Source organism: Mesoplodon densirostris (genome assembly GCF_025265405.1).
Source record: "Mesoplodon densirostris isolate mMesDen1 chromosome Y unlocalized genomic scaffold, mMesDen1 primary haplotype SUPER_Y_unloc_1, whole genome shotgun sequence".
NCBI lineage: Eukaryota > Metazoa > Chordata > Mammalia > Artiodactyla > Ziphiidae > Mesoplodon > Mesoplodon densirostris.
Window position 1 is genome coordinate 4,499,337 of NW_026778236.1, and position 22,982 is coordinate 4,522,318.

The 22,982-nt window shown below is 40.8% G+C and overlaps 1 protein-coding gene across 7 annotated transcripts in view; it reads right to left on the bottom strand.

Moving 5' to 3' along the window:
* Window positions 1-4,356: 4,356 nt before the first annotated feature.
* The window catches only part of LOC132482989 (lysine-specific demethylase 5C-like), a 45,421-nt gene continuing 26,795 nt past the window's right edge, over window positions 4,357-22,982 (bottom strand). For 6 of the 7 annotated variants that reach the window (XM_060088256.1, XM_060088254.1, XM_060088252.1 and 3 more), the window contains 16 exons: window positions 20,174-20,355; window positions 19,917-20,079; window positions 11,385-11,504; window positions 11,068-11,262; window positions 10,618-10,799; window positions 10,411-10,535; window positions 10,138-10,285; window positions 8,885-8,981; window positions 8,005-8,363; window positions 7,442-7,580; window positions 6,827-7,006; window positions 6,535-6,672; window positions 5,764-6,354; window positions 5,407-5,485; window positions 5,079-5,278; window positions 4,357-4,967 (listed from right to left, as the gene is read on the bottom strand). In XM_060088256.1, coding sequence (XP_059944239.1) covers window positions 4,614-4,967; window positions 5,079-5,278; window positions 5,407-5,485; window positions 5,764-6,354; window positions 6,535-6,672; window positions 6,827-7,006; window positions 7,442-7,580; window positions 8,005-8,363; window positions 8,885-8,981; window positions 10,138-10,285; window positions 10,411-10,535; window positions 10,618-10,799; window positions 11,068-11,262; window positions 11,385-11,504; window positions 19,917-20,079; window positions 20,174-20,355 — 3,252 coding nt within the window. In that variant the 3' untranslated portion in view covers window positions 4,357-4,613. The remainder of the gene's footprint in view (window positions 4,968-5,078; window positions 5,279-5,406; window positions 5,486-5,763; window positions 6,355-6,534; window positions 6,673-6,826; window positions 7,007-7,441; window positions 7,581-8,004; window positions 8,364-8,884; window positions 8,982-10,137; window positions 10,286-10,410; window positions 10,536-10,617; window positions 10,800-11,067; window positions 11,263-11,384; window positions 11,505-19,916; window positions 20,080-20,173; window positions 20,356-22,982) is intronic. The other variant, XM_060088257.1, reaches the window with a different exon arrangement.

Genomic DNA, 22,982 nt, shown 5'->3' on the forward strand with positions numbered 1-22,982 from the left:
GGCAGATATTTAACTGTTCAGTAAATTGTAGTTATTATTATTAAGATGGCCTGCTGCTCCTATGAACCTGAAAATTCAGGAGCAACAGTTTATTTGGAAGAAAATTAGTGTAGAATTCTGATGAGCTGTGCAGAAAAGTAATGAATCACAATATTTGTGATATAGAGAGTTGCCTCTCTTTGAAAATGGGGCATATTTTTTAAAAAAATTTCATCCTAAGAGACCCAGGCCCAAGGGGTTAGAAGAAGCACGGCAAGGATTGAGGTGTCTCATTGGAAACCAGATGTGGACACATCTGGAGAAAATAGATCATCCAGAGCATGCTCAGGTAGGTTATTAATCATACAAATTAGAACGGACCCTGCAGACAAAGTTACTGATACTCCCAAATCATTAATGATTTTTGAACTCCCACAAAGACCTTAGGAACTATGGAATCACCAACTTTGGTATATGTTAAATAATCACAATGATAAAAATAATTATCCATTAGGAGAAATGCAGAAAATGTACAAAAGTGAAAACAAGAAGAAAAAAAACGTAGAAATATTTTTTTTCAGAGCATCAACATTATGGTGTATTGTCTCCCAATCTTTATTCTTCTTGACATTTAAAGGAGAGGCCACAAACTAAATTTGAAATTATTTCACAGAAACAGAACACTTTTTCTTTCCCCTGAAAACAAAACAGGTGTTATTTCATTGTCTCTGACAGAGAAAACTGAACAATGAATCTCAGACTCCAAACAAAGCATTTCAATAAAATATCAGAGTTACCGTTTGCGCCCTTAAGATTGCTGTAATAGACCTCGGCATTTTTGAATCTTTGTTCTACTAAAAGGTGAGAGGGAAATGTGCACAGGTGTGTGACATAAGCAAGATGGTATTAAACGGCCCTATATTAGTGGTTTGGAAATATGTTGATCAAATAGAACACAATATATTGATTAAAAAAGAACTTACTCGGGTCTCTATGTTGTAAACAAAGCACAACTCTGAAATTTGCTTCCGTTTTGAGTTTATGGACTAATCTCTTTTCTTCCCTAGGGTTTTTGAAAATGATCCGAGAATGCTTCCCATCAGCATAATCCATGGATCATAGTGGTAGAAGTTTATTCGATTCCCTGATAGCCATTTTAATTAGGCACATGAGACTATACTGGTCGCCTCAAAGTTCTGTCCAGATCCTTCATAGGTTATGGGTCCAAAAGGAGGTGGGATGCAGTACAGACTGACCCGAGCTGGGAAGGCTGTTGGAAAGCTAACGGGGCAATTGCTCTTTTAGGATTTGAGACGAACTCAGTGGATATTGGATGGAAATAGATGTCCTGAGTTACAGTGACTCGCTGGGACCTTATACAAATAGCATCTTGCCCTGGAGTGATGTTACTTGGGTCATGCCATATACTCCTAGATGTCCAGCTTGATGGACATCCACCCAGCATCTCAACTCGCCAGCTCTGCATGTGCACACGTGCTTCTGTGGCTCTGAGTGCAGCCCAGAACACTGAGGACCAAACAAGTCTTCCAGTACATACGGGAAATTGCTAGTGAACCACTTCTGTGACCGAAGATTTAAGCCATATGAAGGCAAGAGATCATCATCCCCACCCCTGCATCCTGCAGAGGCAATGCAACACTGAAGAGAACCTTTCAATGTATGTGCCGAAGACATGAATTTCTCTTTTCATTCTCTGTAGGGTTAATTTCCAAAGAGACAGCAGAATGTAACAGAACAATGAATCAGTGCCTGGAAGATCCGTAAGTCTTAACGAAGAGGCCTGACTGGTCATCTGCCAGATGACAGAGGAAACCCTCTTCCAATCATTGCCTTAACTCGGATTTACAGACAGATATTAAAAGTACTGAAGGGAGGTTCCAAATCACCAGCTTTAAAAGGGAATATCCAGAGCACTCATAATCCTATTTTTTTTCTAGCCAATACCTTGTTTTTACCATATATTAACTGAGTATCTACTTGAGTCCTTCTGTGTCTTTTCTATTAACGCACCATGGTTTTGGCACTTCTTAATCTGTGTCCAGTCAATAAATATCTTATTGCAGTATAGTTGCTTTACAATGTTGTTAGTTTCTGTTGTACAACAAAGTGAATTAGCTATATATGAGCACCGAGCTGAGCTCCCTGTGCTATACAGCAGGTTCCCACTAGTTGTGTTTCACGCGTGGTAGTGTATATATGTAAAACCTAATCTCCCTATTCGTCCCACCCTCCCCTTCCCGCACTGTGTTCACGTCCGTTCTCTACATCTCCGCCTCTATTCCTGTCATGCAAATAAGCTCATCTGTACCATTTTTCTAGGTTCCATGTTAACGTAGTTTTTTCAAAAAAAAAATTAATTGGTGTCTAGTTGTTTTACAATGTTATGTTAGTTTCTACTGTACAGTGGAGCTCCCCATGCTACACAGTAGGTTATATTAGTGTATATATGTCAATCCCAATCTCCCAATTCATCCCACCCCTCACTTTCCCACCTCGGTGTCCATACATTTGTTCTCTACACCTGTCTCTATTTATCCCTTGCAAACTGGTTCATCTGTACCACTTTTCCAGATTCCACATATATGTGTTAATATATTGGTTTTCTCTGATTCTGTACGACAGTCTCTAGGTCCGTCCCCATCTCTACAAATGAGCCAATTTCATTCCTCTTTATGGCTGAGTAACATTACATTGTGTGTATACACCGCATCTTCTTTATCCATTCATCTGTCAGTGGATGCAGACATTAGGTTGCTTCCATGTCCTGGCTATTATAAATAGTGCTGCAAATGAACACTGGGGTACATGCGACTTTTTGAATTATGGTTTTCTCAGGGCATTCCCAGCAGTGGGATTGCTAGGTCGCATAGTTCTACTCTGCAGGCAGATGCTCAACTCTTTCACTACATTATCAGTATTTTCCATTAAACGTTAATTCTCAAAACGGTCAGCTGCATATGTAAACTGTGAGGGAACAAATACAGGGAGTAGATGCTGTATTTAGAAGACACTCTTTAGAAAATACAAAATTTCTGCGGCCCATGGGGAGTCATAGGTCTTTTTGCCACACTGCAGGGGAAGAGGATAGATACAAAAGCTTAAGAAATAATTCTTTTACTTCGATAAAATATCACAAGACATTCTATTTTACCTGATCCTTATGCTGCAAGAGGATATCACTTTTTTTCTTTTTTTTTGGACAAGTGAAAAAGGTAAAACTGGGGGAAGCAGACTATGATTTGGTTTCCCAGTAACAAAGCTATACTTTAGGATCACCTGCTAGAATAAAGAAGAAAAAGGAAGAGAATAAAGAGGGTGGCAGTGATTAAAGGCATGAAATTTCAAAATCTACACTGGCTGGGGTCAGCAGGAAGAGAGGGAGCAGCATTGACTTAAGACATTCAAACCAGGTTGACAGAATTAGATTACTGGAAAGGAGTAATAGTACAACAGCATCTATATGACTAGACCCCTTAGAGAGAAACAAGAAAAACAAACTGATTAAAGGTTTCCTACTGGTCTTGCCTGAGATATTTACACATTGGTCTCATTGAAATCTTACAAAAAATGCTATTAGATGAGTTGTTGTATTTATCATTTGAAAGCACAGGAAAACCTGAACAAGTAACATTTTCAACTTCAAATCTATAAGAAACAGAACTCAAAGCCAACTGTATATGGAAAAACAGATTGGTTCTAGGCTACTAGAACAATTTGAAAAAGAATGAACTGGGAGGAACCACTCTACCTTAATGTAAAACTTCCTAAAAGCTACGTTAATGAAGACAATGGAATATTGCCAAAGGGACAGACATAATGCAATAGATCAAAACACAGACACACAGTGGAAGCAACATTTTTTGACATAATGATAATAAAGAAAATAATTTTCAGTAAATGGTGCTGAAACTGGCATCCTTGAGGAAAAAAGTGAACCTTGACCTAAGTCTAACACCTTATACAATTAAGTCCTTAACCCCTACCAAGAAAGACATTATGCATTTTAAAACTAAAATTTTACATTTCCAAATCTCAGCCCTTCACTTTTCTTGTATTCCCAAAAGTGCAAAAAAAAAAAAAAAAAAAAAAAAAAGACCTGCAGTTTCAAAACACACCTGGTGGTGTTTTATTTCTAAGTAAATAAATTAAACATAGACAACAGCTCTAACTAACAATTTGTTTTGCTCTATTCTTTTTGGCCTTACCAAATAATTACATCATAAATGTCTTTTATTACAATGTGAACTAAGGTGAGAAAAGAAAAGGAGGTAGGATGAAGTTGGAAAAAGACTTTAAGCACCAAAATATTTTAAAGATATAAGAGGGAAAAAAGAGGAATACAGGAAGAGAAAAAAAATGAGACATTTGCCTTTCTCAAGTTTTATTTGCACCAGTCTAGGAAAAAAAGTGGTTTAGGAAATATCTCCCTGTATGCTAGTCACAGTAATGTTGCTGGGAAACGGTGTTATCCATAGGAACAGAGCTTAAAAAACATCACCTTTAGGAGTTAGGATTTGAAAACTGAAGTGACAAATCCTAGATAGAAAAGAAGGTATAGGACCTACAAAGGTCCAGGAAGCAGTGGTATTAAACAAAAATCTTTTGTGTTACTGTCACAACTCTTGCTGCTCAGGGTACGACAGGTGTACCAAAGGTGTTAAAGAATGAAATGGTGTTGTAGAAGTTGAATCATTCTCTTGTAAGTTATTTTGGTTCCCTTTCAAGATAGGGTTACGCTCTGCAGGAGGTGTCATGAATATATTTTCACAATCTGTTCCCTCCTGAAACTCTTCTTCGTCTTGGCCCTCCTCAGGCTTGATCTGTGAACTCCGGGCCTTTTTTGACTCCAGCTCTTCTTGAACAATACGCTCACTCTTTCTACCCAGATCTACTTTCCGCTGCCGCCGCTGTCGCTTCTCAAGTACCTGGCCCCTTATCTGACTTCCTTGATGCTCAGGCTTCTCCAGCTAGAATAATACACAGACAAGCAGAAAGGAGTTGTGGGTCAGTGGCCAGGCCTGGAATTTCTGCCTACTTGGTCTGATCTCCTGGCTGTGGCCTTCACCCCACCACATCACCTCCAGAAGCGTGCGGATCCGTGCTAGGTCTGGAGGCTGCCCAGCTTGCAACAGCTGCCAGATGCTGTGGTTCTCATCCAGAGTCACCTCAAGGAGATCCCCCTCCAACATGAGCTCCTCCAGGGGGGCCCTAGTTGCCTCAGGCAGTTCCAATACAGGGCCAATCAACTGAGGCAGTACTGAGGAGAGCTGTTCCAAGTCTGGGGCATGTGGAGACAGGCTGCATTAGAGTCTGCCCTGTCTGATCCACAACACCTTGACAAAGCCAAGGACCACATGGATTATTCTGGTAGTATCTATTCAACAGCCTACCCACACTTAGACATACCTGTCTTATGTGAGTCATACCCGGCAGCTACCTTCTCAGGACTGCTTACACTGTCTCTGTTCTCCAGCAACCCCTGGACCTGCAAATGAGAGCAAGGATGAGTCACAATAACAGAAAAACCGGGGCCTATTATTCCTCCCCCAACACCAAGCATGGGATCTTCCACCTCCTGGAACAGGAAAGCAGACACAAGTTTATAGAAGTGGAAAGTCTAGGGATCTGCACAACATGAATGGGGCAGGGAGGCTAGACCAAGGGAGACTGAAAATTCAAGAACAAAAACAGGGCTGCATAGTAAATATGGGTAGTGAGAGGAGACTGAAATTTAAGGACAAGAGCTGGCACTCAGCTGCTAACCTTGGTCATCTCCTTGCCATTGCCTTTTCTGAGACGGTCAGAGACAGCAGCTGAAGAGCAGGTATGGGGATCCTTGGGTGTGGGTTCAAGCTGCAGCTGCTGGCGAAGCTCAGCCAGCCGTTCCAACAGATCAGTCACATCCTTAGACGCCAGAGCTTCTCTGGCACGACCTTGCCACCAAATGGCCCTCTCTGTGAGGCACTGCAGGGCCTCACCCTCAGGCAGCCGTACAGGCAGTCTCTGCAGTGCTACCAGCAGTGCCAGTATGGTTTCCAGGCGTGGGCGCCGTGAGCGCATGCACAGTGGACACAAGAATTTGGTGTCCCACTCCCACCAGGCCAGCAGTGGTGATGAGGTGGCACTGGGTCTTGGGGAGCTGAAGAGGCGGGGTACTGACACACATCGCCCATGGAACCATTCCTGACATAGGTCACACTGAAGAGCCCCCACCCCGGCTGGCACCTGCCCACACACACAGATGGAGGTTGCAGAGGCGGCTGTGGTTGATGGACTGAGCTTGGAGGAGTTGGTGTGACGAAGCTGCAGGATTCCCTCCTTCTCCTTCTGTTCCCCCTCCTTGAAGGCCATAATCTGCCAGGCCCAGGATATAGAAGAATGGTAGATCAGCACTCTACCCCCTCCCTCTTCTGGTGCCATTAACACCACAAACCACGAGTAGTAATGCTCAGGGAGCAAGTGGCCTACCTACAGTCACACAGCTGAGACACTTGCAGGCAGATTCTTCACCCCATCTGTGCCCAAGTTCCTTACCACAGAGCCTGGGTCCCTGAGGTCCTTCGCGGAAAGTCCCAGCAGCTCTGCATCAGATTTATATAACCCCATCTCCTTCTCCATCCACCGGCTGCGCTTGGTCCTGTCTGAACCAGTGTCTGCACGTGGGCAAAGCACCTGAGGCACACAGCAGAGAAGTCAGGATTTCCCCACCTCACACCCACTTTCCTCTCCTCCCAGGACCCTCCAAGGTCCCATGTTCTCATGTGAGTCATGTCACAATAGCAAGGCCAGGGAGATGACTCGTGTGGTTCACAGTCACAGGACGCACCTCCAGCAACGTGTAGCATGAATTCTTCTTCAGGAACATCTTGGAAGCCTTCTCTCTCCAGGAGTGTGCTGTCAGTACCTGCAACTCTAGCTGTCTTAGCTCTTCCAGCCCTACTGGTAGGTCCCGGCCCACAGCTACCAAGCCCTCCAAATCATCCAAGCATGGGTAGTGGTCACCATTCTGGGATAGGGGCAAGAGAAAAGCTCAGCTGAGTAATGTCAAAAACTACTAAGTGCGGACATGCTGACCAATGTTTAATTTCATGCTGCACAGTCATGAAAACAATCTATAGACTATTCTGGAGGAAAAAGAGGGATAGCAACAACTTTTCTATCAGAACTCCTAGTTTCACCAGTTCAGGAAAAAACACCTACTTAACAGGCCACTTGTTCTGTTCTGCTTTGCTTTGTCTGGCACCTTCTAGGTTGATACTCTCTGCTCTAGGCCCGTGCATGTGCTTCCCTTTCACCTGTTCTCATGCTGATATCCTTAGTTCCTTAAGGGTGCCCTTCAACCTGCAGCTTCCACTTTCTAGCACAACCCAACTGAGACTAAGACTGAAGTGTCCTTCTTTTAGCTGAATGTTTGAGGTAGGAAAAGAAACAAGGTTCTCACTTGAATCTCATCCACATCAGCAATCCAAGCCTGTGCCTTGGTCAGAGCCTCTTTGAGTGCCTGGATGTTAGGTAGGTGAACAGGGATGTTTTCTGCCTCACGAATTATGGCTTCCAGTGTAGCTGGTGGATGCTTCTGCCTAAAAATGTTTGGGGAAAAAAGAACCAATCCTTAATGTATATATATACTGGGTTCTTTTCTAGTCCTAGATTTCTTTGGCAAAATCAGAGGCAATGAAAACTTTGACAGAGAAAGTGAGCAACAATTCTCCAATTCTTAGGAACTCTCTAAACACTGAAGTAAACATGTGACTCTTTTAGAAGTCATGTCCAGAGTCTCTCACCCAAGAATAAACTCAGGCCAGGAGAATTTCCTTAGTTATTGCCTTTAAACAGTAAAATATCTATAGGACTGTATGACATGTCATATTAATCATTTATAGTTTACTGGATGGGTAACTGGGACTCTGGTACCAGAGTCGTGCATTAGAAGCCATACTTAGGGTCACCCCCAAACTACAAAGACTTTGAGTTACAGTAATATGAAAAAAGTGTGGGCTCCACCTGGCCTCCAGGCAGAAGTGAGCCTTTTCTTCCCAGCGCTCTGCAATGGTCAGCAGCTCCTGAAGCTCAGCCCGGGCCTTGTCCACAGAAGGGCTGGAAGCTACTTTGGCACCTGTAACCAACAGCCGCTGCATGATGACCAGGGAGCCCCTTTGGGCTGAAGGGTCCAGTGCTTGCTTTACTTCATCTAGCCATCGTGCTTGCTCCACTTGCTGCTGGAGCTGATGGGCTTCAGGCACTTCCACACCCAGCTGCTGCCCCCTTTCCAACAGGGACTGCAGTTGCCCCAGACTGGCTGGCAGTGAGGCCAGGGCTTCCCGGGCCTCAGCTTGGTAGTCCTCCACCTGCTGCAGGAAATCCTGCAGAGGAATTGAATAACAAACATATTCTTTATTCATACTGATACTCAACCAGCTGGCCTTGTTGTGCTCCCACTTATCTTCAGTGATGTCCTAAGACATGGCCTGCTTGATATCAACTCATTTATTTACCATAAATACCTCTGCTTCTCCTTTAATTATTTGGAATTTACTTTTTTTTTTTTTTTGGCCTACTTTAATACCATCTTACTCTTCTAGAAAGCTTCCTGACACTTTAAAGTAAAAAAAAAAAAATCTTCCCACCCCCTTCAGGTTCTCCAATACCAGGAGTCTTTCATGTAGCCCTCTGCTTAGTATGTATAGTAACTTTTGTTTGGAGGATATCACTTTGTACTGTAAGCTGTCAGGATAGACACTGTTGGACCAGCCATCTCCATAGCTTCTAAGAAAGATGTATTATAAGGAACTACTTAGAACAATCAGTTCTCACACCTTCCTAGCATCTTAGACTCTGCTAGTATCTGATGTTAACAAGGATTCCAGGCCACATCCCTCTTCACCTTAACAACCCCCATCTGACGCATGGCACAGGGGAGGCTGCCCATCTGCTCAAGAAGGACCCGGAGCTCAGTCAGGGTCAGCTGTGGTGTTTCAATCCTGCAGGAATCAGGCAGAAAGAATTCACTGAATGAACCTGCAAAGTCCATACTTCATGCATTCATGAGAAACCCATCATCCTTATTTCTCTTCCATGTATAGTAATGCTTCCAAAGTCATTTTCTCAATTGGTAATGTGAACTAATAAGTTAAGATAAAAAAGACTTGAGGACAACTGACAGCTGACAGAAACTGTTAACGAAGAGACTGGAGATAACCTAAGTGAGAGAGTCTAAGTTTTTGAGGAAGTTTAATAGTTTGGGGTCTAGGGTGAGTGTCGTTAGTTAGAAGAGTGAAAATAAATACAGAGTTTTTCTGGACATAACAAAAATATGAGATGGTCCCTAGATAACTTATTTGCTGTAGTATTCAGTTAAGACATATAAGGAGATCTAAATGTAGAATAAGGAGGACATAAAAGTAAACAGCCAGCAGTATATGAGCAGTAGTCAAGGCCAGTGAGCATGAGTATCCCTTGTCAAGGTGCGAAAGTTTTTATTTCTTTTGAAGTAGGAAAAGGAAACAAGTTATCTACAAGAAGGGAATCACCTCTACTACCTTTAACTTTTTAAAAACTTCAAGTTAAAAAAAAAATGACTCTGACATTCTGATTAATAGCTCCTATTTTTCCTTTACCTAAAATTTATAAAGCGAAAGTATATAAATAATCACTAAGTTAATTTTTCAGTCAGAGAAGTAGGTGTATATCAGTTAATCATACACGTCTGCAACCAGTTATGTAAACACAACGTGAGGATTTCTTCCAAATTCTAAAATTTTATCTACCTACATAGAAAAACATAAATTTTGTGGAAATTCCAGTGGTTGAATATCTTTACGAAATTTGTTGATAGGTCAGGACTACAATTTTCCCATTCATGACATATTATGTTTGAAGTTGCCTATTTTCAATGGTTTGTTGTTCATATCCCATTGTTTTCATGTCTTAATAAGATCTCACTGTAAGTCACCCTATGTTGAATCCATGCCTTGTCAACTAGATTATAACTATTGGTCACCAATAAATATAACATATATACACAGATATATAACATATTAACTTTTGTTACCTGGATTCTTCACTTACGGTCTACCCATTTTTTCTTACCGATTTTCACATACTGCCCATCCTTTTTAGCTCTCTTCTCTAACATACCTGACCTCTTGGCCACTGACCAGACCCAACACTTGGGAGACACAAGCCTCTGCTTCATTCAGGCAGTTTGTCAATCGCTGAAGCAGCTCACTGTTAGGGAACCTTCTTTCACGGGCCTCAGACTCTAGTGCCCTTAGCTCTTCTAAGCCTGGAGAGAGAGTTAAAGTTTCAAGAGGTAGGCAGTATTATGAACAGCTGGAAAAGAGAGGTTGGGATTGCTGAAGTTAAAGAAACAGCACTTGCCCTTGGGTTGTTCCACCTCTTATCACTTACTCCGCTTCCGGCCATCCTCTACCTCTAGGGCCATTCGCACTTTGTTAGCCCAGGTGTCAAAGGACTCGGCGCGAACCTTCAGCTTATGTAGCATGGCGGGGAGCTCATCCAAGGTGTAACGATACCTGGGGGAATGGTGTAAAGAAAAGCACATCTGGCCCAGTTCTATAAACTCCTCTGTGTCCTCCAAGTAGGCCCCATACTCACCGCAGGTACTGCCGGCTACTGGAACACTTGCAGAGATCATTGATGTGGGAAAGGCAGACAAGGCCATCTGGGCAGTCATAGCAGGCCAGGGCTGATAGGAAGCATGTGGTCTTGCACTTGATGCACTGGCGTTCATCATCTGGGAGTAGCTCGAAAGCCTCTCGCTCAGCCTCCGTGATGCCCTGGGGGTGTTCAACCCACATATACTGTAAAGACTAGGAGCAGGGTTGTGGACACCCCACCTCAGCCAACACTGAGCCCTGCTGTGGGCTCAACCTTGTAAGGACAGCTGTAGAGAAATTGGAAGAAAAAAATATAAACAAATATAGTTTTTCTTCATCTTCAAAATGTATGACTTAGAGATGAGGAAGAGAATTCTTACTCAATTTCTATGTCTCCCATCCTTAGTCTACTTCACTGAATCCCTGAGTTCTGTTCTCCACCACGCACCTTGTCCAATAGGGACTTTCGTAAACGTCGCTCCTCCTGCACCATAATGAACATCTCCTTGTACACAGCCACAGCCAGGTTCAAGTCTAACTTCTCTGGAAAAGCGGCCATTTTGCATATGAGCTCCTCATGGGAGAAGACACAGTAACGCCGAAGTCGGCGGTAGTGTTCGATGCACTGGCGGCCAGCAGGCAGCTGTAAGCAGTTCAAGACTATGTTAGAGAATCTGGAGACCAGAGTGCTTACCTTCTCCACAATAACCTCTACTCATATTCTTTACACTTTTCTATCTGCAAACCCATCCATTCCAGACTCACCCAGTCAGCAGTACAAAAGTTGACGGCCTCTGCAAAGTTGTAGCCTTGATTAAAGCCACTGTGGTAAGCTCGAGGAAAAGTGATGACAAATTCTCCTGCACACTGATTTGTGCGCACAACCTGAAAAGAAGAGACAGGAGGGTGTGGGTCAGGACTAAGGATGGGATGTAGAGTTAAGAATGTCTTTCACATAAACTTTACTTCAGCATTTATGTGCCCTAAAGGAGAAAATGAAGAGTGTGATGGTTAAGTGATATTCAGACAAAAGTACAGATGAAAATAATGCACAATTCAATAATTAAATACATCAATCATCCATAAACGTGAAGAAAATTCATAACGTCAACAAATAAAGAAATGTCAATTTCAAAGTTTGAGAAATAATATCAGCACAAATGATGAATGGGAACTCCAAACTTTTGTCCCTCTACCAATGATTAGGCTGGCAAAAAGTGTCCTAAGCATTTTCAAAATTCTGCAGTAAAATCACAAACTCCAAAAACCATAAATTAAAAAAAAAAGGAAGAAACAAAGAAGAAGAAATTTTTAAACTGTCACAAGTACACCATGGTTTCATAACTTCTCAGCCTATGACCCTCTCACCCAATCTCAACAGCTACCTTTAGGACAGCAGTTTTAAGACCCTGGTGCAGCCTGCTGGTGCCTGCAGCACAATGTAAATCTTGTTTTCAAAAAACTGATGTGTATTTTGACCTGTCATATGGCCCCCTGAAAAATCATCTCAAGTATCTCCCCTTATTTCATCTGCCTGAGGGTTTCCCCATGAATAGAAGCACCTTCACATGTTCTGTTTGTTGAAAGCATGCAAAGAAAAATGTATCACCCACTGTCACCTTTATTACGAGAAAAAAGACTGACCAAAAAATAAATTCGAAAATGCCTGGGAAGTAAAAGGCAAGGGAAAGAGATATTTGGGGAAATAAGGGCTCTGAAAAGCTCCTACTTACTTCTGAAAATTGAGAAGGCTATATGAATACTAAGGAAAAACACCTGTGAAGACCCTAAACTCCCACCTCTGGCTGATTTTGGGGCTACAATCAGGTGGTGACAGTTTTAAACAGCTTTCACTAAGCACTGAAAAAGAGCCCCCAACCACAGCCAACCTGGGAAGACTGGGAGGATATATTTTTCTTTCTCTCTTCTTGGTTTAAGAAAAAGTCTCAATGATAGATGACTACCATTCTAATGGAACAGAGAAAAAGAACAGACTTTACAAGATTACTTCAAGCCCATAAAAAAGACAAAGTTATTAGTCATTAGGGAAATGGAATCAAAATCACGAGATACTTCTTCTTACCATTGTGATGGCCAAAGATTTTTTTTTTTTTTAAGAAAATAACAAGATGGCAAAGATGTAGAAAAAAATGGAACCTGTCAGTAGGAAAGTATACTGGTGGATCCACGATGGAACACAGTATGGACGTTCCTTAGAAAGATAAAACGTTGAATCATATGATGCAGCATTTCTGGCTATAAAACAAAGATGAAAGCAAGTGCTCAGGGATGTCCCTGGCGGTCCAGTGATTAAGACTTCGCCTTCAAGGAAAACCTTCAAGATAGCGGAAGAGTAAGACACGGAGATCACCTTCCTCCCTACAGATACATAAGAAATACATCTACACGAGGAACAACTCCTATAGAACGCCTACTGAACGCTGGCAGAAGACCTCAGACTTCCCAAAAGGCAAGAAAGCCCCCATGTACCTGGGTAGGGCAAAAGAAAAAAAGAAAAAACAGAGATAAAAGAATAGGGATGGGACCCACACCTCTGGGAGGGAGCTGTGAAGGAGGAAAGGTTTCCACACACTAGGAGCCCGTTCGCGGGCGGAGACTGCGGGTGGCGGAGGGGGAAAGCTTCGGAGCTGCGGGGGACAATGCAGCAACAGGGGTGCGGAGGGCAAAGCGGAGAGATTCCTGCACAGAGGATCGGTGCCGACTGGCACACACCAGCCCGACAGGCTTGTCTGCTCACCCGCCGGGGCGGGCGGGACTGGGAGCTGAGGCTCGGGCTTCTGTCGGTGTGCAGGGAGAGGACTGGGGTTGGCGCGTGAACACAGCCTGCAGGGGGCTAGTGCACCACGGCTGGCCGGGAGGGAGTCCGGGAAAAAGTCTGAACCTGCCGAAGAAGCAAGTCTTTTTCTTCCCTCTTTGTTTCCTGGTGCGCGAGCAGACGGGATTAAGACCGCTGATTAAAGGAGCTCCAGAGAAGGACGTGAGCCGCGGGCTATCAGCGCGATCCCAGAGACGGGCATGAGACGCTAAGGCTGCTGCTGCCGCCAGCTAGAATCCTGTGTGCAAGCACAGGTCACTCCCCACACCTACCCTCCCGGGAGCCTGTGCAGCCCACCACTGCCAGGGTCCTGTGATCCAGGGACAACTTCCCCAGGAGAACTCATTGCGCGCCTCAGGCTGCTGCAACGTCACGCCGGCCTCTGACGCCGCAGGCTTGGCCCGCACTCCGTACCCCTCCCTCCCCCCAGCCTGAGTGAGCCAGAGCCCCCGAGTCAGCGGCTCCTTTAACCCCGTCCTGTCTGAGCAAAGAACAGACGCCCTCAGGCGACCTACATGCAGAGGCAGGGCCAAATCCAAAGCTGAAACACAGGAGCTGTGCGGACAAAGAAGAGAAAGGGGGGCTTCCCTGGTGGCGCAGTGGTTGAGAATCTGCCTGCTAACGCACGGGACACGGGTTCGAGCCCTGGTCTGGGAAGATCCCACGTGTCGTGCGGAGCAACTAGGCCTGTGAGGCACAACTACTGAGCCTGCACGTCTGGAGCCTGTGCTCCGCAACAACAGAGGCCGCGATAGTGAGAGGCCCGTGCACCGCAATGAAGAGTGGCCCCCGCTTGCCACAATTAGATAAAGTGCTCACACAGAAACGAAGACCCAACAGAGCCATAAATAAATAAATGAAAGTAACCTTAATTAAAAAAAGAAAAAAATGTATTTCACACCAGGGTCAAAAATTAAAGAACAACAACAAAAAAAAAAAAAAAAAAAAAGAGAAAGGGAAATCTCTCCCAGCAGGCTCAGGAGCAGCGTATTAAATCTCTACAATCAACCTGATGTACCCTGAATCAGTGGAATACCTGAATAGACAACGAATCATCCCAAATTGAGGAGGTGGACTTTGTGAGCAAGATATATTATTTTTCCCCTTTTCCTCTTTTTCTGAGTGTGAATGCTTCTGTGTGAGTTTTGTCTGTATAGTTTTGCTTTTACCATTTGTCCTATGGTTCTGTCCGTGCTTTTTTTTTAACTTAAAAATTTTTTTCCTTAATAATTTTTATTTTATATTTTAATAACTTTATTTTATCTTACTTTATTTTATTCTTTCTTTCTTTCTTTTTTTCTTTCTCTCTCTCCCTCCCTCCCTCTCTCCCTCTCTCCCTCTCTCTCTCAGTGCTGTGCCTCTGAGGTGGGGGAGCCAACTTCAGGACACTGGTCCACAAGAGACCTCCCAGCTCCACGTAATATCAAATGGCGAAAATCTCCCAGAGATCTCCATCTCAACGCCAAAACCCAGCTTCATTCAACCACCAGCAAGGTACAGTGCTGGACACCCTATGCCAAACAACTAGCAAGACAGGAACACCCCACCCATTAGCAGAGAGGTTGCCTAAAATCATAATAAAGCCACAGACACCCCAAAACACACCACCAGACGTGGACCTGTCCACCAAAAAGACAAGTTCCAGCTGCATCCACCAGAACACAGGCACTAGTCCCCTCCACCAGGAAGCCTACACAACCCACTGAACCAACTTTAGCCACTGGGGACAGACACCAAAAACAACGGGAACTACGGACCTGTAGCCTGCAAAAAGGAGACCCCAAACACAGGAAGATAAGCAAAATGAGAAGACAGAAAAACACACAGCAGATGAAGGAGCAAGGTAAAAACCCACCAGACCTAACAAGTGAAGAGAAAATAGGCAGTCTACCTGAAAAAGAATTCAGAATAATGATAGTAAAGATGATCCAAAATCTGTGAAATAGAATAGAGAAAATGCAAGAAACATTTAACAAGGACCTAGAACAAATAAGAACAAGCAATGATGAACAACACAATAAATGAAATTAAAAATACTCTAGAAGGGATCAATAGCAGAATAACTGAGGCAGAAGAACCGATAAGTGACCTGGAAGATAAAATAGTGGAAATAACTACTGCAGAGCAGACTAAAGAAAAAAGAATGAAAGGATTGAGGACAGTCTCCGAGACCTCTGGGACAACATTAAACGCACCAACATTAGAATTATAAGGGTCCCAGAAGAAGAAGAGAAAAAGAAAGGGACTGAGAAATATTTGAAGAGATTATAGTTGAAAACTTCCCTAATATGGGAAAGGAAATAGTTAATCAAGTCCAGGAAGCACAGAGAGTCCCATACAGAATAATTCCAAGGAGAAACACGCCAAGAAACATATTAATCTAACTATCAAAAATTAAATATAAAGAACAAATATTAAAAGCAGCTAGGGGAAAACAACAAATAACATACAAGGGAACCCCATAAGGTTACAAGTGATCTTTCAGCAGGAACTCTGCAAGCCAGAAGGGAGTCGCAGGACATATTTAAAATGATGAAAGGGAAAAACCTACAACCAATATTACTCTACCCAGGAAGCATCTCATTCTGATTCGATGGAGAAATTAAAGTTTTAGAGACAAGCAAAGCTAAGAGAATTCAGCACCACCAAACCAGCTTTACAACAAATGCTAAAGGAACTTCTCTAGGCAGGAAACACAAGAGAAGGAAAGAACCTACAAAAACAAACCCAAAACAATTAAGAAAATGGTATTAGGAACATACATGTCAATAATTACCTTAAATGTAAATGGATTAAATGCTCCAACAAAAGACACAGACTGGCAGAATGGATACAAAACCAAGACCCATATATATGCTGTCTACAAGAGACACTTCACACCTAGGGACACAAACAGACTAAAATTGGGGGGACAGAAAAAGATATTCCATGCAAATGGAAATCAAAAGAAAGGTGGAGCAGCAATACTCATGTCAGACAAAACAGACTCTAAAATAAAGATTATTATAAGAGACAAAGAAGGACACCGCATAATGATGAAGGGATGAATCCAAGAAGAAGACACAATTAAATATTTATGCACCCAACACAGGAGATCCTCAATATATAAGGCAAATGCTAACAGCCTAAAAGGGAAAAACGACAGTAACAGAGTAAGAGTAGGGGACTTTACACCCCACTTTCACCAGTGGACAGACCATCCAAATGAATATAAATAAGGAAACACAAGCTTTAAATGACACAGATGGACTTAATTGATATTTATAGGATATTCCATCCCAAAACAACATAATACATTTTCTTCTCAAGTGCACATGGAACATTCTCCAGAAGAGACCATATCTTGGGTCACAAATCAAGCCTCAGTATTTAAGAAAATTGAAATCATATCAAGTATCTTTTCTGGCCACAATTCTATGAGACTAGATATGAACTACAGGAAAAAAACTGCAAAAAATACAAAAACATGGAGGCTAAACAATACACTACTAAACAACCAATGGATCACTGAAGAAATCAAAGAGGAAATCAAAAAATACTTAGAGAGAAAGGAAAATGAAAGCATAATTATCCAAAACCTATGGGAAACAGCAAAAGCAGTTCTAAGAGGGAAGTTTACAGCAATACAACCCTACCACAAGAAACATCTCAAATAAACAACATAACCTTACACCTAAAGCAATTAAGAGAAAAAAAGAACAAAAAAAGCCTGAAGTTAGCAGCAAGAGAATAGTCATAAAAATCAGATCAGAAATAAATGAAAAAGAAATAAAAGAAACAATAGCAAAGATCAATAAAGCTAAAAGCTGGCTCTTTGAGAAGGTAAACAAAATTAATAAACCATTAGCCAGACTCATCAAGAAAAAAAGGGAGAAGACTCAAATAATCAGAATTAGAAATGAAAAAGAAGTAACACTGACACTGCAGAAATACAAAGGATCATGAGAGATTACTACAAGCAACTTTACAATAAAATGCACAACCTGGAAGAAATGGACAAATTCCTAGAAAGATATAACCTTCTAAGACTGAACCACAAAGAAACAGAAAACATGAACAGACCAATTGCAAGTAATGAAATTGAAACCGTGCTTAACGATCTTCCAGCCAACAAAATTCAAGGACCAGATGGCTTCACAGGTGAATTCTATCAAATATTTAGAGAAGAGCTAATACCCATCCTTCTCAAACTCTTCCAAAATACAGCAGAGGGAGGAACACTCCCAAACTCATTCTACAAGGCCACCAATGCCTTGATACCAAAACCAGACAAAGATGTCACAAAAAGGAAAACTACAGGCCTAAATCACTGATGAACATAGAGGCAAAAATCCTCAACAAAATACTAGCAAACAGAATCCAACAGCACATGAAAAGGATCATACACCATGATCAAGTGGGGTTTATCCCAGGAATGCAAGGATTCTTCAAAATACATAAATCAATCAATGTGATACACCATATTAACAAATTGAAGGAGAAAAAACATATGGTCATCTCAATAGATGTACAGAAAGCTTTCGACAAAATTCAACACCCATTTATGATAAAAACCCTCCAGAAAGTAGGCGTGGAGGGAACTTACCTCAACATAATAAAGGCCATATATGACAAACCCACAGCCAACATCGTTCTCCATGGTGGAAAACTGAAACCATTTCCACTAAAATCAGGAACAAGACAAGGTTGCCCACTCTCACCACTATTATTTAACATAGTTTGGGAAGTTTTAGCCACAGCAATCAGGGAAGAAAAAGAAAAGGAATCCAAATCGAAAAAGAAGAATTAAACATGTTGAAGGGCAAACATGTAATTTGTGACAATAATAATATAAAGGAAGAGGGACAGACCTACAAAGGAATGAAGACTTTTTTGAAACTTACTATTGAAAATAAATTGGTATTAATTCAAACTAGATTGTTATAAATTAAAACAGTAGTTGTAATCACCAAGCTAACCATTAAGAAAATAACTAGAAAATAAACACCAGATAAGGGCATTATGTAGAATTAAACTGGAATAAACCAGTTAATCACAAAGAAGGAAGAAACGGAAGAACTGAGGAATAAAAAAGATTCTGGACATGCACAAAACAACAAATGGCAGAAAGAAGTAAAGTCCTTCCTTACTGACAATTATATTAAGTTTAAAATTAAAGTTTCAAAAAGCAAAGACTGGCAGAATTAATAAAAAACTTCATTCAACAATTATCTTTTTTATAAGAAACTCACCAACACATAAGACACAAGTGGACTGAAAGTAAAAGAATGAAAAAATACACTACAGGTAAATAGTGATGAAAAGAGAGTAGGAGTGGTTGTAGGAATATGAGATGAAATTAGACGTCAAGTAAAAAATTGTCATGCGATGAAGACGGACATGATATATTTATAAAAGGGTCAATTTCTTAACAAAATAAGTAAAATAAAGAATAGAAAACCAACAGAGGATCACCAAAACCAAAACCCAGTTGCTTGAAATGATTAACAAAATTGAGAAACCTTTAGGAAGAGTATGACAAAAAGAGAGAAGACAAATTATTAAAATCAGAAATGAAAGTGGATTACTAACTTTACAGAAATAAAAAGGATAATAAGAAAATAGTATGAATCACTACATCAGCAAATTAGATTACAAAAAAAAAGAGGATGCACAAATTCTAGTCCCGAATATGAATGGCAGTCCCTGATATATGTGGGGGAAGATCAGTAAGTAAGAATCATGAGGAAAGAGAAATGGTAAAACTAGATTAGCTGTATGATCTCATTATAATCAATACTCAGGGCTATCTTTTTTAATGAAAAAATAGTGATGTTATTAGGAAGAAAGGAAAATAATTCAAGAACGTGTAAAATGTCAGAACTGGAAGAGAGTGCTGGAGGTGTCAAGTCCATTTTATGTGGATGGAAAAACTGAGGGAGATGGACATAAAGGTTATGAAAATGTTTTGTGGAGGTTACTCTAAATCTAAAAGTTGTTCAAATGAGAATATGTGTAGTGTGTTGTAGACAGAGAGAGTGTGCTATTTTATCTCCTAGAAATTTCTGGCTTAGTAACCTTTGCAAAACAGGGTGATATAAATGAATCCTGAAAAACCTGAAGTCTGAAGCCACCCCTCCCACGTCTGTTGAAGCATTATAAAATTAGAATCTATATCCAGTAATGTTATCAGAAAACCTATTACAGACTATGAGGCAGATTAAAAGGCCAGAAACAAGGTTTTAGGTTTTATGCTGTTAAATAATTTTCTGATTTCTCTTTTCTCTTCGCCTTAAGGATACCCCACACCCTGGTGGTCTACACAGGATTGCAGCTTGAAATAGCATGTAAAGGGAAAGAGAGATGCATTGCTAAAGCCAGTCTCCAAAACTTTATTTCCTCCAAAACTAAGTTTTTCATTCACTGCCATTCACCTTATGGAAAACATTAAATCCATTTGTCCCCTATTTCCAGGTACTTACTGGCACACCATGAGACATGAGGGTGTTGGGATTCATGAGGGTGACGAGCTGGTGTAGGAGGTCAGGCTGGCTATCAAAGAGCTCAGGTGTTAGCCTCTTCATCACCTCCTCCAAATGCTCTGCTGCCAGTGAGGGTACACCATACCAGGTCTTCGGCTCACCCCTGCTCAGGTAAAGAGAGACACATAAAGACTGGAAATGTCCTTGCATACTGAGGGAATCTTGATATCCATCCCGGCCATTTGGAGCCCACTCACCAGTGTAGGTAGTTAATGGAGTAACTCCAGTGATCCTCAATATGCCAACAAAATGCTGAGAATACCATGCCTACATAGAGCCAGGGAACCTTCATGCCTGAGATATCTGCATTAATGTGGCAGAGAACAGACTGATCCAGCACTGGCATCACATTCAGGTTCCATCCACTGTTTGCATACTCCTGTCAGGTCAGAGATTTGCCAGAGTGAGTAGGGAGCAGTTGGGTGAAGAAAGATAACTGCTTGCTCTAGTTTGGGAATAAAAACCTAGTTTTTATGGGCCCTCAGGAGGTCCACTGTGTTTTCTGAATGCAAATCAGTTTTCTGCATAGAGAGGGAAGACTATGACTCAAAATATTAATTATCCATAATCCAGATTAAGATTTATCTGCCCCTGAAATTAACAAACACTCTTCATAAATGTTCTTTAAAATCACTTTATCTCAGTTACACTCCAGGCATTCTGTGCCCCTAATGAAAATTCACAGACAACGACGTTATTCCTTATATTACTTACATCTTCTAAATATCATTATCATATTTTTCTTTTCTTTATGCCTTTCTATTACTTGTCCAAAACAAACACACAACAGAAAATATGTTATCCTGGAAGTCTTGCCCAAAACTTAGTACTACTCTGGGTAGTTTCCATAGGATATTTTAGGCTGTCTCTTACTTCCAAACTACTAAATTATTAAGTAAATCATTTATATACCATCTCATTTATTTCTTGGTTGTGTTTGACAAATTAAGTTATTAATTCATTTTTTGGAGTATCAAAGTCATTGGTGAAATCTCAGAGTAGGAAACTAAGGGCTCACAGAAACATCAACAAAAATGGGCAAAAATTATCTGATTCACTTTATCAGAACTCTGAATAATTTTCGCTGCAAAGATTTACTGCAACCAAAAGACAAAAACAATCATGAAAAAAAAAAACTGTAAACACATCAGAAAAGCTTTATCATATTTTAACTTACCCTCACCCAACCCCTACCCTATGGCTTAGCCGTAATCTTGAAAACAGCACCCTATATTGCCCACGCGGGTTCCTGGTTCCAGAAGGTAGAAAAGAGACCGGTTCTCAAAGAACTGTGTTTATTTTAACCTGTTTGAGAATACACTGAAGAACTAATGCAAAAAGTTTATCTTTATTCTGCCTAACTCGGAACTATCTCAGAGTTAAGAGGACGTTTCTCAAAAATACTAAAAGCAAATGAACCAACCAAAGCTTACTACAGGCCAAAAACAAAAAAACAAAAAACAAAAAAAACCGTTGGGTAAAACAACAGATAATGCAGTACACTTGGGAGGAAAAACTCCAAAATTCCTGCTTCTGAAAGCTTCCTTATATTTCAAGGAATACCAACTCTTGCTATACCTCCAAGCTGTGCTTAAGTGATGAGTTGTAAATATCTATGCATTGAAAGGTCATACACAGAGCCAATCTGCAAAGAATTTAATAAGAGTATTCAGAGCTCTAACAAAAAATTTTTCTTTGCAAAATCCTTTAAGAAAAGTCATATAAAACATACACAGTACACAATGCCAAAAAGTAGCAACAAAAAACCCCAAGGGAAGGAGAATATGATTTCCAGAGCAGAGTCATATTAAAATACTCAAAATACCCAGCTGTCAATAAAAAATTAGAATACATGCAAAAAAAAAAAAAAAACCCAAGAAAATATGACCCATTCAATGACAGGGGTAAAAAAAAAAGAGAAACTGTCACTGAGAGAGCAGAGACACTGGACTTACTAGAAAAAGGCTTTCAGCACCTTAAATATGCTCAAAAAGCTAAAGGAAACCATTGACAAAGAACTAAAGGAAACCAGGAAAACAACGTCTCCTCAAATAGACTCGAGAGACAGAAGAAAAAGAAGGTCTCAAATAGAAATTCTGGAGCAGAAGAGTATCATATTTGAAGCAAAAAATTCACTGGAGCAATTCAATAGAATGAAAGGTCAGAACTAAATATCAGGAAATTTGAAGACAGGTCAATTGAGATTATTTACACTGAGGAGCATAAAGAATAAAGGAAAATGAACAGAGCCTTTAAGTCAGCTGTGGGAAACATTCAAGCAAACCAACATACTCTTAATAAGAGTCCTTAAAGGAGAGAAGATGAAACAAGAAATAGAATATTTGAAGAAGTAACAGCTGAAAACTTCCCTAAAGATATTAATCTACACATCCAACAAGCCTAATGCAATCCAAGCATAGCCAAACTGTTGGAAGCTAATAGAGATTCTTACAAGCAGCAAGAGAGAAGTGCTATCTCTCCTACAAAGTATTCTCAGTATGATTAACAGCCTATTTCTCACTAGAAACTAAGGAAACCACAGATAGTAGGCAGACATATTGTAAGTTATAAAAGAAAAATAAATAAATCAAGAATTCTATAACCGATAAAAACTATCCTTCAAAACTGAAGGACAAATTGACATTCCCAAACAAAAACTGAGGGATCTGCACTACAAGAAATAGTAAAGGGAGTTATCTAGGCAGAAGTTCAAAAATCACTAGATGGTACTCAAAGATTTATGAGAAAATATGATACAGATAACTACACATGTAAATGTAAAAGCTCAATACTATTGTATTTCTGATTTGTGACTCTTTTTACCCTTATGATATAAACACAAATGTATTAATATAAAATAATAATTATAAGTCTATATTAATGGGCACACAATTTATGAAGATATAATTTACCATAATAACAAAGGGATAGAGAAGACTCTGTGTAGGAACAATGTTTAAAACTAAGGTGGTATTAACCAAGTGTAATATATATTAGTTGTATAAG